This window comes from Zootoca vivipara, chromosome 2 (assembly GCF_963506605.1).
Source record: "Zootoca vivipara chromosome 2, rZooViv1.1, whole genome shotgun sequence".
Taxonomy (NCBI): domain Eukaryota; kingdom Metazoa; phylum Chordata; class Lepidosauria; order Squamata; family Lacertidae; genus Zootoca; species Zootoca vivipara.
In genome coordinates, this window is record NC_083277.1 from 59,882,860 (window position 1) to 59,899,343 (window position 16,484).

Genomic DNA, 16,484 nt, shown 5'->3' on the forward strand with positions numbered 1-16,484 from the left:
ACACAGGTTTTTGTCCGTTCTGGTATGTTCTTTGGCTGTATGGGGAGATATGGAACTCAGAGTAATAGCAATCGGTCCCTCGCTATTGCGGTCTCCATACTGCACTTTTTGCCATTGATCTGGACATTCAAGGATAATTCCTCCTGCAGGAGGCTTGGCTCAATGTTCGGGACACAGGTGTATGAGTGGGTATCACACAGCAAAATCAGGTGCTTTGAGGCATTGTGAAAAAGGAGCATTGTGATGGGGGTGTGGTTTCGGCTTCTCACATTCATAACTAAATGGGAGGTCCCGTCAGCCCCACCCACACAGCTCACTTGACAATGTAGAGGGGTTATATTAGCACTGGCTGATAATCCAAGAGGAGTCACAGTTGCAAAAGCGGTTAGTGATCTGTAAAGTGATACAGGCATATCTCTCTAACATGCTCTGCGTGAATATTGTCATTGGTTGTTTTTTGTTTTTATTGTAAGTTTTTGAAAACAATAATACTTTTTTTTTTAAAAAAAGGTTGATTGCCAAATTTTTCATTGTGTGGCTGTAACAGAAATTATTGCTTCCCTGGTGAATATTATCCAATTGCTTTGGAAAAATGAAATGGCCATGCCTGCTTTCTGGAGGGAAAACATTTTACATGCTAGTACTGTAAAGGATGTGGGTGGCGCTGCGCTGTGGGTTAAACCAGAGCCTAGGGCTTGCTGATCAGATCGGCGGTTCGAATCCTCGTGATGGGGTGAGCTCCCGTTGCTCAGTCCCAGCTCCTGCCAAGCTAGCAGTTCGAAAGCACCTCAAAGTGCAAGTAGATAAACAGGTACCACTCTGGCGGGAAGGTAAACAGCGTTTCCGTGAGCTGCTCTGGTTCGCCAGAAGCAGCTTTGTCATGCTGGCCACATGACCTGGAAGCTGTACGCCGGCTCCCTCAGCCAATAACGCGAGATGAGCACTGCAACCCCAGAGTCGGTCATGACTGGACCTAATGGTCAGGGGTCCCTTTAACTTTACTGTAGAGTGGACTTAACTGTTTACGAAGACTGACATATACACAAATCCATGATATATATTTTTTTGCATATATATGTGAGAATGGTGGTCTGAGGTAAACTACATTTTGCCTCAGCTCCCTTCTCCATCTGCAATAGAAAGAAAGCGCTTGACTATGTTGAAAAGGTTACTGATATACTGTATCTGAAATCCTCTGAAAAAATAATCTCAGTAATCTTTACATTGGGTAGGTTATTATTACTAGTATACCCATATTATTATAACAGGGTAAGGCTGAGAGTGCCTTGTGTGGGGTACCTAGTGCTCATGTAACTGGGGTGAAATTTGCTAGGGAGATTTACCTCAGCCCACACTTTCTGTGAGCTCCAGTGGCTATTGTATTCTTGCATTCAGAGAGGCATGGAAAGCGTGGAAGAGAGGTTGGCTTCACGCAGGCGCAATCTCCAATTGCTTGAAAAAGCTCTGGAGAGGTGGGAACTTAGATGGCTCTGGGGAGGCAAGGACTTTCAGTCTTTGCAACAGATCCATGGGGGCAAGACCTACTGGGGATGAACTACATACTGTGCTTATTATGCCTGACATTCCACTATGGAGTGGTTTATTGCTGACTTGCTCCTGACACTGTGCTTGCTGAATTATAAGCGTAATAAGAACATGGCAGTGACAAGTATTGTGGCAACTGGATGGGCAAGGGAACCGCAGCTGGGAAGATTTGAATCCCCAGATCTAAATGGAGCACCAACGAGACCTGTATAAGCCCCAATTTGGGTTGATTCACCTCATACCCCAAACCACCTGTATGTAATAATGCTACAACAACTTTGTCACCCTTTCATTCAAACCATTTATGACTCAATTTTTATTTTTTCCCTTGTTAACAGGATTCATCCTATCTTTGCTGTACATATTGTTGGAAGTTGCAATACAGGTCATCATGTCACCACACACAGGGTGCCTTATCGATACAGAAGCATTTTGAATGGAAATGGAAAACTTCCGTTGACCAATGATGAAGGAACAAAAATACAAAACAAGATATATCATTTCCCGCTGCATAGCAAATATGATTCAAGAATTCAAACACCATAGTTGATCACTACTGTGAATATACCGCACCATAAATAAATGTAAATTCGTTGTACAAAAAAGTCCTGGACAAGTCTCCATACAAATATGATACATTTGAAAGAATTATGCAAAGTCCTTTTTTAAAAACATCTGTTCTTAAAAACAGCACCTTGCTCATGTTCTCAAATAGACAAATATCAATTAAAACCAGAATAATACAGAAGAGAATAGGAATTAATATGACCACTGACACTTCTGACAAATTCTGTTGGTAAAGGGAACATGGTTGAAGTGCAGAGAGTTTGTTCTTTAACGTCAAGTCACAAAAAATCAACCTGATAGACTGTTTAAAGCCTGAAAGGGCCACAGCTGTTCATCATCATTGCTGAAGTAGTCTGGAGTCTACATCCTCAAGACTTGGTTTATCCTTTTGTCAGGCCCTATCTTGTGATACGTACCTTTGTGGTTTCCTGGTTCCCACCAGAAACACTTAAAAAGCCAAATGACATGTTGCACACCATTGCATGTTTCTTTCCCGACCCCTAAACATGTTTTTATTTTATTTTTACTGAAAAACAGCCTTGGAAGCGGCAATCAAGACTTGAGACAGTGGTGAGGATGGGGTTAGGGCAGCCTAACCAAGGGACATATGGTCTGTGTGCCAAATTTGGTCTTCTAGAGGTTCTAATTTTGCTCACAAGGCCATACCCTCCCCAGACGTGTCCACCCAGACACCCTCAAGGTTGTGTAGGGCCATGTCTTCAAAGGAATGATCAGAAGCCTTAAAGGAGACTCCCAGCTATTTTACGACAAGGCTGGCTTGCAAGCTGTGCCTTTTAAATCTGGCACCAAACACAAGCCCCATTGGGATTGGTTGTATTCAGAAGCTCCTGATCAGAGGGGCTCTCCTGTGGAAAGCCAGGCCTGCAGTCAGCCATGAATTTAAATCCATTGCTTACAATTCAAGCCTCGCTTTCTGCAGGAACCTTTGCAGCTATGGCTTGAATTGTAAGCTGTGCATGCAAAGGAATAATTGGGAAGATAGAGCACTTCTGTTTCTTCCTTTGAAGCTTGAATCACCTGATGTCATATGATGCCAGGGGAATGACAGGTGGGCATGGGGGGAGGCCCAGATCATTCCCCATCCTTTGCCTAGCCCTTTCTCAGTGCCTAGCCACTGGCCTATTCAAAAATATTATGGGCTGCAGAAGTACAAGCAGAATTCTGCTCATGCAATGGGGCTTTCCTGGCCTGGCTGCTTTCCACCACATACACACACACAAAAAGGTTGGACATGGCATAGCCCACCCAAGGCTGAAAAATCAGCAGAATTCCAGGTTTTCTTGCATTCCATTGGCACAAGATGAGTTTGGGTCCAAGCCATTGAGCCTCTCCAGTATGCTTTTCCACCCACAGGGGAAAAGGTAAGGATCACTGATCCAGGGTTTGTAATTCTGATAGGTGAGAAACACCTTTTTCTTTTAAAATAAGATGGAGGTGCATTTCATGCTTACTCCCCCATAAGCTATGTGTCTGGAGTAAGAACTGTCTGCCCTTGGACTTGGAAGACAAGTAATGGCACTTTATGTAAGAATTATCCTCTTACAGTAAATGCTGATGGGAAGGCTAGGACAGAACAGTGGATCACAGAAGAGATGCATCCACAGCATCTTCCGGGGAACATTCTTGTAGGTATTCTTAATTATTACATTTATTTGTTTCTTGTGGCATAAAGTGTTCCTGTGGGACAGTGTATCTTCACAAACAGTTGGGGACAGACTTAGCTGTTACATTTCTTTTTTAGCATGGAGGAACATCTGGTTCACTCAGCTCATTCTTTGATAACAACTTCGTTATTTAGTCTGCAAGTAGGAGGACCAGAACTATCCCATAAAGAGTATCCTATGAAGGCCACTGGGATTCATTGCGGGGAATTCAGAGGATGGAAATCTCAGGGAAAAAACATCCTGGGAGAAAGGAAACCATGTTAGACAGATACTTTAAAAACTCTAGGAAATATTCCAAACTTACCCTGAGTTTTCCCCATATTCAAAGACTCAGAAGTCAACCCTGTCTTCCTTCTCACTTGTATACTTAAAGCATTTAGGATTTCCCTAGAAATAACATTGATCTCAATAGAGAGTAACCCACAACCCATGTGTAAGTAACAGGGTTAAAATGTAATGTGAGAGCATTGCTCAAAAATTCCATTTCATAGAATTGGAAACGATTATTGGAATTATGATCATCTCGTTGACTCTTCTATTGGACATGGGCTGTTAAATATAACATATTGCAGCTGATACTACAGAATAGTCCTCAGAATGGCATTTGTTCTGGATTGTAATGACTTTCTCAAGTGGACTGAGAGTTTACCCCTGTGGTATCATGCTCTGGTAAGTAACCACCACAAAAAGATTGAATTTTATTTTGAAAAGGCTGTGTGAACAAAAATAAGAATGAACGGCATCCTATTTGTCTATTTCATTAGATACGTTCAAATTCTAACTGGGGTATTTACATAGTTTGGTTCAGTTTTGCAAATCTGAGGCTGAGGGTTTCTAAGGTACATGATGAGAATGATATTCAGCTAAACTGACAATATGTGCTCCTCCCAAAAACCCTGAAGCACTTTAATTGTTGCATTAGATATTTAAGATGGGATTTGCTGGAATTTAATTCTTCCCCTTTGGACTTCTAAGTCCCTTTGTTTATTTCTGCCTGAGTTAAGAGTCTTCGGGTGACTTTTCTGAGCACCGCCTTAATTCCACATTGCAAGATGTATCTTGCAGTTTGAAATGCTGCAAACATGCTCCCCAGATTCTGAGAAGGGATATTTATTGGTTACTTTGGAAACTTATGAGAGCCTTTAAGGAAATAAAGGTATTTGCCAAAGGAAATATACCTCATGGTAATAATTCTATGTCGTTGCTGTCCCTTGAAACAGAATGTTCTTCCTGTGCCTGACACAGCCAATTAAGAGGGTTCTACTTCATGTGCCCTCAAGGGGAAAAAAATGCCGAGTCTCTGGCTTCGTAACATTTGTCATCATGCTGTGACAATGAACCAAACACCAGCAATTAAGTATCAGCTTTATGATGAGACAAAGGAGGAAAAACACAGACTTAAAACACCTGATTTTTTTTTTTAATAAAAAAGACACTTTTTTTTTTAAGTGGAGATTTATCTTGGCTGGCAAAAGTTAGACTAAAGAACTGAATGTCTGGAGTCTGGGATAAATGCTGGATGTTCTGACATCTGCCCTGACAGTGATAGAGCCTGACAGGTAAAAATTAGGGTAACACACCGAAATATACATTACTTTAACAATCTACCAGGATGTTTTCCTGAGCAAGCCCCAGTGAAGGGAACATGGTTATGCTCCTACACTTGTCCCTTTCATTGTTTTGTGGCTTGTATAGGAGAACTTTCTGGTGCATTGTGTGCCCTTTGTCTAATAGATTGCATTTTAAATGCTTCCTTAATGCTCCATTCTGAAATCTGTAGAGCAAATCAGAAGGGAGATAAAAATGCTGCCTTTTCCTTGTAGGAAATTCTATCTAAACTACCTAAATATTAAAGGGTTGCAGTTCTGAAACCCTTCAATAGTCATGGTAGGCAACTGGGGGGACAGGAAACTTGCATGGTAAATAACTCAAGTGCCTTATGGTATCCTAGCAGAAACTAATTCTTCTCTCAATATCTTAAAGAACTTTATTTTCATTTCACAATATTATACAGGTCTAAACTTTGGTACCTGTCTCAGCAGACTTGTTCTAAACTTTTCATTAGTTTGGAGAGAGTTCTCTTTAGCATTGTTGCATGGTTTCTTTGCATTGTCTCTGGTATTTTCTCTCCAAGCTTTCTCCTCCCATATACATCTCTTTCTTGTTTCTACCTCCTACGGGTAGAACACTCTCATCTGAGCTGTAGGGTACACTGGTGACAGGAGGTCTACTTTGGTGTAGGGAGCTGCAGAAGCATGACCTTTGAGTCCCGCCTGGATCTCCAATTCTGTGAATTGTTCACACAGATATTCCTGTGTTCACTTCTTTGTTCTACAGGGTTATGACAAGGTGATTTTAAACTTTTGTTGAAAATCTGCATGCCTTTGGAATCATACATACTAACAATATATAAGCTGCTGCCTTTTGTTTGTTTCTAAACTCCCTGAAGTCATGCTAAATCTATTTTTTAGCATTGTTTCCAAAGTTTGTATACCTAATTCTGAACCGATTACCAAATGTCATATATTTCCCCAGAATAGGGAGGTGTATTGTTCTCATTATTCTACTGGCCATATCCCAAAGAATGCACCAATTGCATTTCTAAAAGAACTTACTAGTTCCTTGACCTGGCAACTTTATCAAGAGTCTTGAGTCATGACAATCAGTGCCTCTTCTCCTGGCTGTGTAAAATCCTAGACGCTCAGGTAAAACTACAGTACTGCCAACAGTACCTGGTCAAGGGGAAGGTATTATGCAGGGCCACCATAGCAGTGATAATCAATTCAAAATATGAGAAGACTCTTTTGTCAATGCTCCACTGCTTAAGTAAAGACGCATCATGAAACTTAGAAAGGTTAATAGCACTGTCCTATACATGTGGCTTGTTTCCAGGTAATTTTGCAGAAGATTGCACCCGAAACAACTCTTGAAGGGCAGAGGACAACAAGGCAATGACAAAAAATCCTCTAATTCTAGGTGGAGAATGATAGTCAATATTCCATCTCTAAAAGAACCTGATTTTTTTTTTGCTTGCGTAAATCACACAGCTCTTTATCATCTCTTGCAGGAACAACTTAGCATTTCTGAATGTTTTAAACATTTAAGCTGTTGTTTCCCATCAAGCAGGAAGGCTTTTCAGTCTCATGGTGCATCAAGCGGAAGACTTGCAACACACTGAAGTGATGACTGCTTCAACTGTAAACCTCCCCCCCCCCCCAAAAAAAACAACAACAACTCTTTTAAGGGCCATACAGTTTTGTGCTTGATTGGGTTTTTCTTGGTCATCACAAAAGCTGACAATACCACAGGAGAAAAAAACCACATTTTGCTCCATCTCACCACATTTTCAAAGCTATGGGTAAAACCAACCAGAAAGACACTATAGAAGAACATGCATTCAAAACAGGCCTTCTAGGAAAATGCTGCTTTGTATACTGGGTCCATCCAAGTCTGCACTGTTGACAGATCTGTGTTCTCAGGGTTTTCCCTTCCAGGCCTCTGAGATCCAGTTGCTCCTTCCTCACTGACTTCAGATGTAGAGACACGAATGCTCACATTTCATTTCCAGCACGGACTATTTAACAGGTGGTGGCCAAGGACTGGTGGATGGGGGGCTGGAAGCAGCGCACATGCTCGACTGTAGAACTGTCTGTTTCCACTGACTTCATGTACTTGTTCAGGATGGCAAAAATCTCATTGTTCAGAATCTGGTACTTCCTGATCCGGTCAGCCATTTTTTTAAGAGGCTAGAGAAGAAATGAAAAGACAGGCAAAGCAAAGAGCAATGAAGCTTTCAGACCTCTGCTTCTACAGCTAGCCTGATGCTGAAAGACTGGCGCGAAGACAGCTAGAGAAACTAATACCTGACACAGTTCCCTCCTAGCTTTTTGCAGAGAGAAATGCCAATAACACCTCTTATTCCCGACGTATCTATTAGCAACATAATGACATCACTTGACTGACAGGTGGGTGGCCCTGCCTGCCTGTCAAATTTGGGCCATGAGGCAGATCCAGATAAAGATCTGGCCCACGAAGCGAGAAAGGTTCCCCAGCCCAGAGGTGCTTATGATCATTATCATCATCAATTGAATTTATATACCACCCTATACCCGGGGGTCTCAGGGCGGCTTCTTGTGCTCCACTCCAGGTAGCAGGTGATGTGATGTGAAATATCTCTCTCGGACAATAGCTAGCCAATGCCAGTTGGAGTAGACCAGTGGTTCCCAATTAGCTAATTACTGAGGACCTCCTATTTGTCAAAAGCCAAGCCATGGGACCCCCCCCCCCACTTTTGAAAATTTTGATAACTCTATTGTAGTTACCTCTGCAAAGCCATTTTTTTGAACAAAATGTGGGGTAGCCCCTAAAAAGCAAAGGATTTTAGATATACTAAAAAAAACCAGACTGTAAAAGAGGTTAAGGGGTGATATGATAGCCATGCTCAAATATATGAAAGGATGTCATATGGAGGAGGAGAAAGATTGTTTTCTGCTGCTCCAGAGAAGCGGACATGGAGCAAAGGATTCAAACTTCAAGAAAGAAGATTCCACCTAAACATTAGGAAGAACTTCCTGACAGTAAGAGCTGTTCAGCAGTGGAATTTGCTACCAAGGAGTGTGGTGGAGTCTCCTTCTTTGGAGGTCTTTAAGCAGAGGCTTGACAGGCATATGTCAAGAATGCTTTGATGGTGTTTCCTGCTTGGCAGGGGGTTGGACTGGATGGCCCTTGTGGTCTCTTCCAACTCTATGATTCTACGAAAATTTGTGATATTTCCATGCAAAAATGGCAAAAAATTAGTTGGGGGGGGAGGCAAAGGTTAGGGCCGTGGACCCCCTGGGTGCATTCCACAGACCCCCAGGGGTCCCTGGACCCCTAATTGGGAACCACTGGAGTAGACAATATTGAGCTAAATAGTCACATTCAGCTCAGTGTTCACCCCCAGACTTACCACATTCTTTATGATTTCGTCTTTCCCGTCCTGCCTCTGCACCTTTAACAGGTGGTAACAGAAGTCAAAGAGATCAAAGCGACGCTGCTGTCCCAGGAGGACTATGACTGAGCAGCCAGCCCAGTTCAGCCCATCTCCAAAACATTGCCTGGAGGGAAAAAGGACATGGAAGAAATTACATATTGAGAATGACTGGCTGGCATGGTATTACTGAGTTGCTTGTCCTGAGAATTCCTGGTTGCTTGGTTCTGTGTTAAGAATATGAGTCCATGAGCAAATCAACTCAGAAGGCAGTACAGTGGTACCTCGGTTTATGAACACAATTGGTTCCGGAAGTCTGTTCATAAACTGAAGCGTTCATAAACTGAAGCGAACTTTCCCATTGAAAGTAATGGAAAGTGGATTAATCCGTTCCAGACGGTCCGTGGAGTAACCGTTCATAAACTGAAGCGAACTTTTCCATTGAAAGTAATGGAAAGTGGATTAATCCGTTCCAGACAGGTCCACGAAGTACTTAAACTGAAGCGTTCATAAACTGAAACATGGGTGTAATTGGTTCCGGAAGTCTGTTCATAAACTGAAGCGTTCATAAACTGAAGCGAACTTTCCCATTAAAAGTAATGTAAAGTGAATTAATCCGTTCCAGATGGGTCCGCGGCGTTCATAAACCGAAAATTCATAAACCGAGGTGTTCATAAACCGAGGTTCCACTGTATAACGAAAGCCAGTGTCTTAGGCCAAATAGGTCAGAGTCATTCAAAAGATAACTCACTTGACTACCACTAGAGACTCCCGGAGCCCATTCCTGGCATCAGAGATACAGTGTCCAGTCATTAATAAAGCGGCCCACATTCCTGCATGTAGAAGCAAACCTCAAGTAAGGAGGTATTTGCAGATTTGCTATAACTTTCCTGACTGTGGTGAAAAATCCTCTTAATACATGATCATTAGAACTCAGTGCAACCCAGTGCAGGCCTACTCACTCAGCAGTGAATTCATTTGTCCCCACAGGAATGCAGTACACAAACTGCATGGCACTCCAGAGCCGGTGGAACTCAACGCACTCGTCAACATGCATGACGCCATTGGTAGGGGGAGGCCCGCGCCAGATGGGGTCCTGGAGGTAGCTCCGAATGCGAGTCAGGATAACCTCAAACATGGACAGGCCGCAGCACAACCTCTCCTTGGTCAGCAAGTCTCCTTCACGGGCTATGGCTATTTGCTGAGGAAGAGAAGCCCAAGAATAAAAGAAGGTGTAAAACGTCACTTTCCACTCGAATGCTCATCACGTTGACCTTTTCCTTCCTGTGTTTTGCACTTGGAAATAATATTTCTTGTAGGAGTTTGCTTTGCCCTTAATTTGTGCTTAAGAACATTGAGGTACTTTTGCTATTTAGATTAGGAGTGAGTTGTCAAAAGTATCCTTTCTTTATACAAATATTCTTTACTTCGAGGATAACCAAGAGTGTGGTGGAAGAGAGAAGCTGAAATTTGCTTCTATATCAGGTGTTTCTTCTTCTTATTATTATCTTCAAGATTTCCTGCACATTTTATTGTTTCTGCATACAGTGGTACCTCGCAAGACGAATGCCCTGCAAGACGAATTTTTCTGATGGTGACTTGCAAGACGAATTCGTTTTGCGAAAAATTCGTCTTGTAAATCGCAGTTTCCCATAGGAATGCATAGAAATTTAATTAATGCGTTCCTATGGGCAAAAAAAGAAATTTCAATGCATTCCTATGGGAAACCATAATTCGCAAGACAAATTTTTCGCAAAATGAATTGACTCGTGGAACAAATTAAATTCGTCTTGCGAGGCACCACTGTACTTAATGCCTGGCAGCAAAGTACTGCTATGCAAGGGTGCTTTGTTACTGCAGAGTTTGTAGTGTACGTTATGTTATGGTCATGTCTTTTACATGCCTATTCGTTAGACTGTTGTTAATAACAGCAGGTTATTGTGAAATATTAATCAAAATCTGCACATCCACACTAGTTATTTGATATATGCTCTTTAGGATGTCTTAAAATATACACCTGAATGTGCAAATTTAGCTTTGATAATCAGGGATGCCATCCTCTATGAATATTTTAAATTCAGACAGATACTAAAGGGGAACCAGGGTCCCAGTCATTTTTTTGTATGTAATTTAGTTATATTGACTAGAAATTGACACCTGGTTAATAATAAAATAAATGGGTAAATAGGTTTTCTCCCATTTGTTAATAATCTCAAAAGATGAATTTTAAAAGCACTGACAAATTAAGATCCCTCCAAACACCCAGTTTTCTAACACTCACTGCTAGAGGGGACCCCCTCCACATTTTACAATACAAATAGGGCAGTGTATTTGCACACTGAAATGAAGGAGGGTCACACAGGACCACTGCCTGGAGAATTGCACTCCTAAGTTGTAAGCTTTTGCTTGATGTAGAACAGTAAGATGAGTTGAATACAAATACGCAGCACAGAAATGGGAGGCAGGATGGCAGGATGAGATGTGGCAGCACGGGGAACAACTAAAGGCACTTCAGCCATCATACAGTTATGTCATCTCAACCCTACGTAGGTGGTATATAGCAGTAACTGCTGATAATGTAGTTGCAACCAACCAAAAGCACAGCAGGATGGATTTGACCTATTCGCTTTGAAGGGGATGTTGCAGCACCATTTTGGCACAAGCCATTCGTCATGTTGCTCCAGCTTCACACAACTTTATGACCAGAATCTCAACGATCCCATTAAAGACCCATCCATCATTCCCTAGTGGTGGTGAGCTATATCTGAATTTTTGGTATGTAACATGGAATTGTTTCAATTCTGGATTCTTGGCATGGCTGATTTTAAGTAAACTGGTCCATTTTTTAAACACATTCACCCCTTTTTCTTTTTGTATCTTCACTGACTAAAACTGGAAGACATAGAAAATTATGACTAGACTTTCCCATTCAGCAGTAAGACAAGTGACATACATTAAGGCATTTATAGGCCTGGAAATGTCAACTCCATACGTTTCTTAGTTTTGCATATCAATGATTCTTAAGTGGGAATCATACATTAAAAAAAAACCCAAGGGTAAATCCCATTGCTGCTGAATGCATATGGTTGAGCAGCTGTTGTTTGTTACAGTGGTGAACAGTGGTGTTCAGATGCAGCTAGAATTCTTCATTAAAGTCAAAATACATCAACAGGAGGGCCACAGGCTCTCCTTCCTGGCTGCAGAGTATCAACAGACTCCCAACCTTCCCAGAAAGGTTCCCAGAGCTGATACTATCTCAACTCACCATCTATTTTGCAGTCGGTAAATATTGAGATTAGGAGTTCCACCAGTGTTATCTAAGGCATAGTTACAAGGACATTCTGCTGGAGAAGGAATTAATACTCAACAGAAAGCAAGTGTGAAGAGAGGAAAGTCAAATTACTGTACAGAACCTTTTCAGATAGAGGCTTGGATCCGAAGAAGCACCAGTGGAAGGAAGTTGGTGGAATGTGACTTTTTCACCTGCTCCTTCCCCCAGAAAGCCTTACTTAAAGGTCAGGGGCTCTGGCATGGGAAGATAAAGGGGAGAGGGCAAATAAATAAAATAAAATGGGTGGAGGCACCTTCCGTGGGCCAAACTCTGTTACCACCACACCCCTTCTCAATGTATGTTGGAGCCATGTGCTGTTGATGTTCTTCTGGCTTTTCCCACAATAAAACGCAGAGGTGCATGCGGCTCACCATTGCACACATGCCTGAATGTTGAGAGATCCATTTCTGCCCTTCATGCTAACTTCTGCCCTATCATGGGAAGCACTGGTGGAAGACAGCTCTTAAACAATCCAACTAACCTACTTTCACCAACTGAATGGGATGCTTGCCCATCCCAGGTTTGGACAGTTGTCTCACAGCAACTAACTCCTCCTATTAATCAGGTGTAAATGGATATAAAGGGAGCAGGTCTGTGGCTCCTGTGGCTATGAAGAAGTTGACGGGATTTGTGTGCCTCTTGCCCTGGGTTGTTTTATGTGCACATCCAGCCCAACAATATCCCCACCCCCATGACAAAGGAGTAGGAGCTGTGAATGCACATAACTTCTGAGACAAGTGCTCCATGTGGAAGTCCAATCTGCACAATCTTTCAACCCATGCTCTCTTTGGAGAAAGAGAGAAAGAGAATGAATTACACAAGAGTGATCTGCCTGCATCCAACGTTAAATTAAATGTGTGTTGAGGGTTGCGAAATGCACTTCTTTAAAACAGAAAGAGGATTGCTGGGACGATGTAAATTGAAAGGTTTGCAAAGTATAGCTTCCCTTTTCCTTGTTCTTTCTACATGGGCACAGGGAATATTTACGGCCCTCTTGCAATCAGGGTTTGAAGAAATGTTATGTGTTTAGGTTTCAAAAGTCTCAAATAAATCTAGTAAGAAGTAAATAAGTAAGAGGACACATTCAACAAAGAGAGCCGCAAAGTAGCTGCACTCGCAGGAACTGGTGTGATGAGTCCTGCTGGCGCAATGGGACTTTAACCCCTCTCCTCCCCCATGTCCTCCTAAACTGGCTCTGGGAGGACAGCAAGTGCAGGGAGGAGAGGGGAGATTGTTTTGCTTGGCAAGCTGAAACACTTGCACTGATGGGAAGGTTGGAAGAGTGTAATGTTGAATTCCTATGTCCTACTATCCCACTATTTTATGTATGTAATGGATGGCTAACTGCCCATCCAAAGCTCTCTAACTACTTATTCACGTTCCTGAATCTACTGCCTTGGTTGTCAGCCTAATTCCTTTGATTAAGAAAACAAATCACAGTATAATAGATTACTTGTCAGAGATGGGTCTTTGGATGATGTAAGATGAACACTGCTGGATCCAAGCAGGTGCCTATCTAGTTCAGCATCCCATTTCCCAAATGGCCAACCAGATGTCTCAGGAAAGTCTCCAAGCAGGACACAAGGCCAAGAGCCCCATCCTGCTGTTGTTCCCCAGTGACTACAGGTATCCAACGACATGCTGCCTGTGAAGGCAACATACAGCCATCACGACTATTAGCCATTGATACTGATAGCCTTGTCCTCGATTAAATAATCACTGGCGGCAGCATTCAAAAAGACAATTGTGTACATTAGGACCAGAAAATTCTTATAGGCATTCCCAGTTAAATGGTCTGAGGATGTGGAGAAGTGCCTGGGTCATGGAAACCCATTCAGTGGAGCTGCTACACTAGCAAGGGACTCGTAGCTGCCAGGAGGGAGGGGGATGGCACAGCAAGGAGGCTGGTATTGTCAGCCTCTTGTCGCCTCTCCCTGCTGGAAAGCACCAGTGACTCACATGCTACAAAGTTAGCATAGTGGCTTTGCCCCGCCAGGCAAGCTGCTTCTGGTACCGGAAAAAGGGTTCCCCAAGGAAATCCTGATCACATCTCTCTTACATCACATTCAATTTGACCATAAGTTAAGCACTCTTGCCTGTCACTGATCACAGTCGTACATTGTATATGCTTAAGGCTGCAATCCTATACTGAATATCTGAGAGTAAGTCTTACTCAACTCAGTGGGACTGATTGCATAGGAGTATGCTTTTAATTTCTTTTACCGAATCAATGTGATCAGCAAGAGTGCTCCAATTTTTCTGACTTGTTACTCTACTGTTTTATCTCCCCTACGAAGAAAATTGATGAAGAAAATAATAGGAGGAGCTAACAGACTCAGAAATTTGAGTGGAAAGTTATACAGACAGTTAACTAAGCATTACATACACAAAGGCACACAATTGCAGACACATAACCATCCTTGTGATTTTTTTAATGAAATGCCCCCATTCTGCTGGTTGTAAAAGCAAGAAAGCTCCACCTAGTTCAGTCACCTGCTGCGAGCCAAACCACCAATTCAAAATCCAGACCACAAGCAGAGAGCAGGTGCACTGTAGAGCAAATAGCTTCAGATGACTCATGCAAGTGAGCCAAGCCACAGACTGCAGAGAAGGGATAAGAAATCTGCAGCCTTCCAGAGATTGCTGGAGACTAAATCCCTTCAACTTCAGTCAATATGGCCAATTGTTGGGAAGGACAACCATTCAACAACCTCTGAAGGGTCACAGGTTCACAACGCCTGTTGTAGAAGAAAGAAAATCTCCCAGACCAATCTGCTTGGAAGTCATTCCTGATTGCCTCCAGATCTGATAATCATTCAGAGTCACTTCCTGTCTTCTTTTTTAGGTGCACAACTACCATTTTTAGGTATGCACCTCATAAAATTAACTGTATGTGGAAACATGCATGCAGCTCTCGGTTGAGAGTACTCGAGGTGGTAAGTGTAAGTTTTTCTGCCACATAATGTGCAGAGTGTCTTCCAGACCATGGGTGGGATCTGACTAACTTGTTCTGTCAATGCAAGGATTTCCACTTGCTCAACAAAACTCCCCCCTCATCTCCCTGTGCCCTCCTCAAAGCTCCTTCAGAAAGTGGGAGAAAGCCCCAAAAGAGGTGGGGGTTCACCGGGGAAGGAGAAGTTCACCTTGCACTGATGGAACGAGCTAGCTGGATACTACCCCAAATGGCCAGCGAAGAGGAGTACACACTCTTATGTATCTTAGACATATTATGCTGGAGGCAGAGAAGCTGCCAGGTTGATCACAATTCACGTGGGAAGTGCTGTAATATGCTATATAAGCCAGGCGTCAGGGCATAGAAGATTTGCCACTGCAATGCCACAGTGCTGGGTTTTTATAGGAGTAAGAGAGAGGGTTTTAATTGTGGTTGTCATATTTGTGATCATGTGGCAGCAGATTTGAAACAGGAGCGGTTGTTCATGTGAACCCGTATTTTGACTCAAAATCCATTTGGAATAGCCCAATAACAGGGTCGTGGTAATCAGGAACAAACTGATTCTTTTTTTTATCTTTGCTTCAGTTAGCTTTTGAGTGATATCAGGGGCCATTATGAAACACACACAGTGCACTGATCCTCACTAAAGATAATTTAATTTTGCTTGGTAACAGTGAAATATCTATGGACAAACTATACAGTGTAGAACTGAAACCAAGTCAGTATCCAGAAAGACTTCCTGCAGCTCAGAGACAATCTGGGAGGGGGGGGGGGAAGGTATGTGAAATTTTGGGTCACCCTGTGTGGGTTTCAATGTCATCCTTACCTGCGGTGTTCCCAGCCTCTCTATTAAGGGAACCAGGTGAAGTGGGGCATATTTGGCTTCGAGACGCTTCATGCGTACCTCCAAGCGTTCTCCTTCTGTTAAGCGAGCAGCAAACAGTGAAATGAGAAAGCAAAACGGGGAAAAAAATTCCAGCATTTCAGAGTCACCTCCCAACCATTATCCAATTCTGGGACCAGTGTGACGGAACAAAAGCAGGGTAGCGCATCGTGAAGAAGGGACTCTGCGATTACAGCCACAACACCAGCACACTTGTAAAAGGATCTCCTTTTGAAAACAAACATCTTGCTTTTGCCGATAAGGGTTGTGAAAAGTTACCGTTCACAAGGACTGCTCAGCAGGGCGACTAGTAAATTCAGTTCAATGAATGGCTGACTAGTGCTAAGGGCCTAAGCAAGTTTCGTTGAAACTTATCGATTGCCAGCTATGTCTCTGCAGCTCTAGAGGTTTAACACATCTATGGGAATAATGACTGACATCTGACCACCTCTCCACTCCTTACCTTTGATGTAGACCCTGGGCAAAATATTTTGGAAGGGAGCAGCATGCAGCAAATCACACACTTCTTCCTGGGACTGAGGCAGGAGGAA

The 16,484-nt window shown here is 42.7% G+C and overlaps 1 protein-coding gene across 2 annotated transcripts in view; it reads right to left on the reverse strand.

The window, feature by feature from the left end:
• Positions 1 to 1,837: 1,837 nt before the first annotated feature.
• The window catches only part of CYFIP2 (cytoplasmic FMR1 interacting protein 2), a 70,011-nt gene continuing 55,364 nt past the window's right edge, over positions 1,838 to 16,484 (reverse strand). Inside the window, exons 27-31 of one of the 2 annotated variants that reach the window (XM_035105751.2) lie at positions 16,397 to 16,469; positions 15,877 to 15,971; positions 9,729 to 9,967; positions 8,746 to 8,893; positions 1,838 to 7,543 (exon numbers count right to left, since the gene is read on the reverse strand). In XM_035105751.2, coding sequence (XP_034961642.1) covers positions 7,376 to 7,543; positions 8,746 to 8,893; positions 9,729 to 9,967; positions 15,877 to 15,971; positions 16,397 to 16,469 — 723 coding nt within the window. In that variant the 3' untranslated portion in view covers positions 1,838 to 7,375. Of the gene's footprint in view, positions 7,544 to 8,745; positions 8,894 to 9,728; positions 12,292 to 15,876; positions 15,972 to 16,396; positions 16,470 to 16,484 lie in introns of those variants that run through there. The other variant, XM_035105753.2, reaches the window with a different exon arrangement.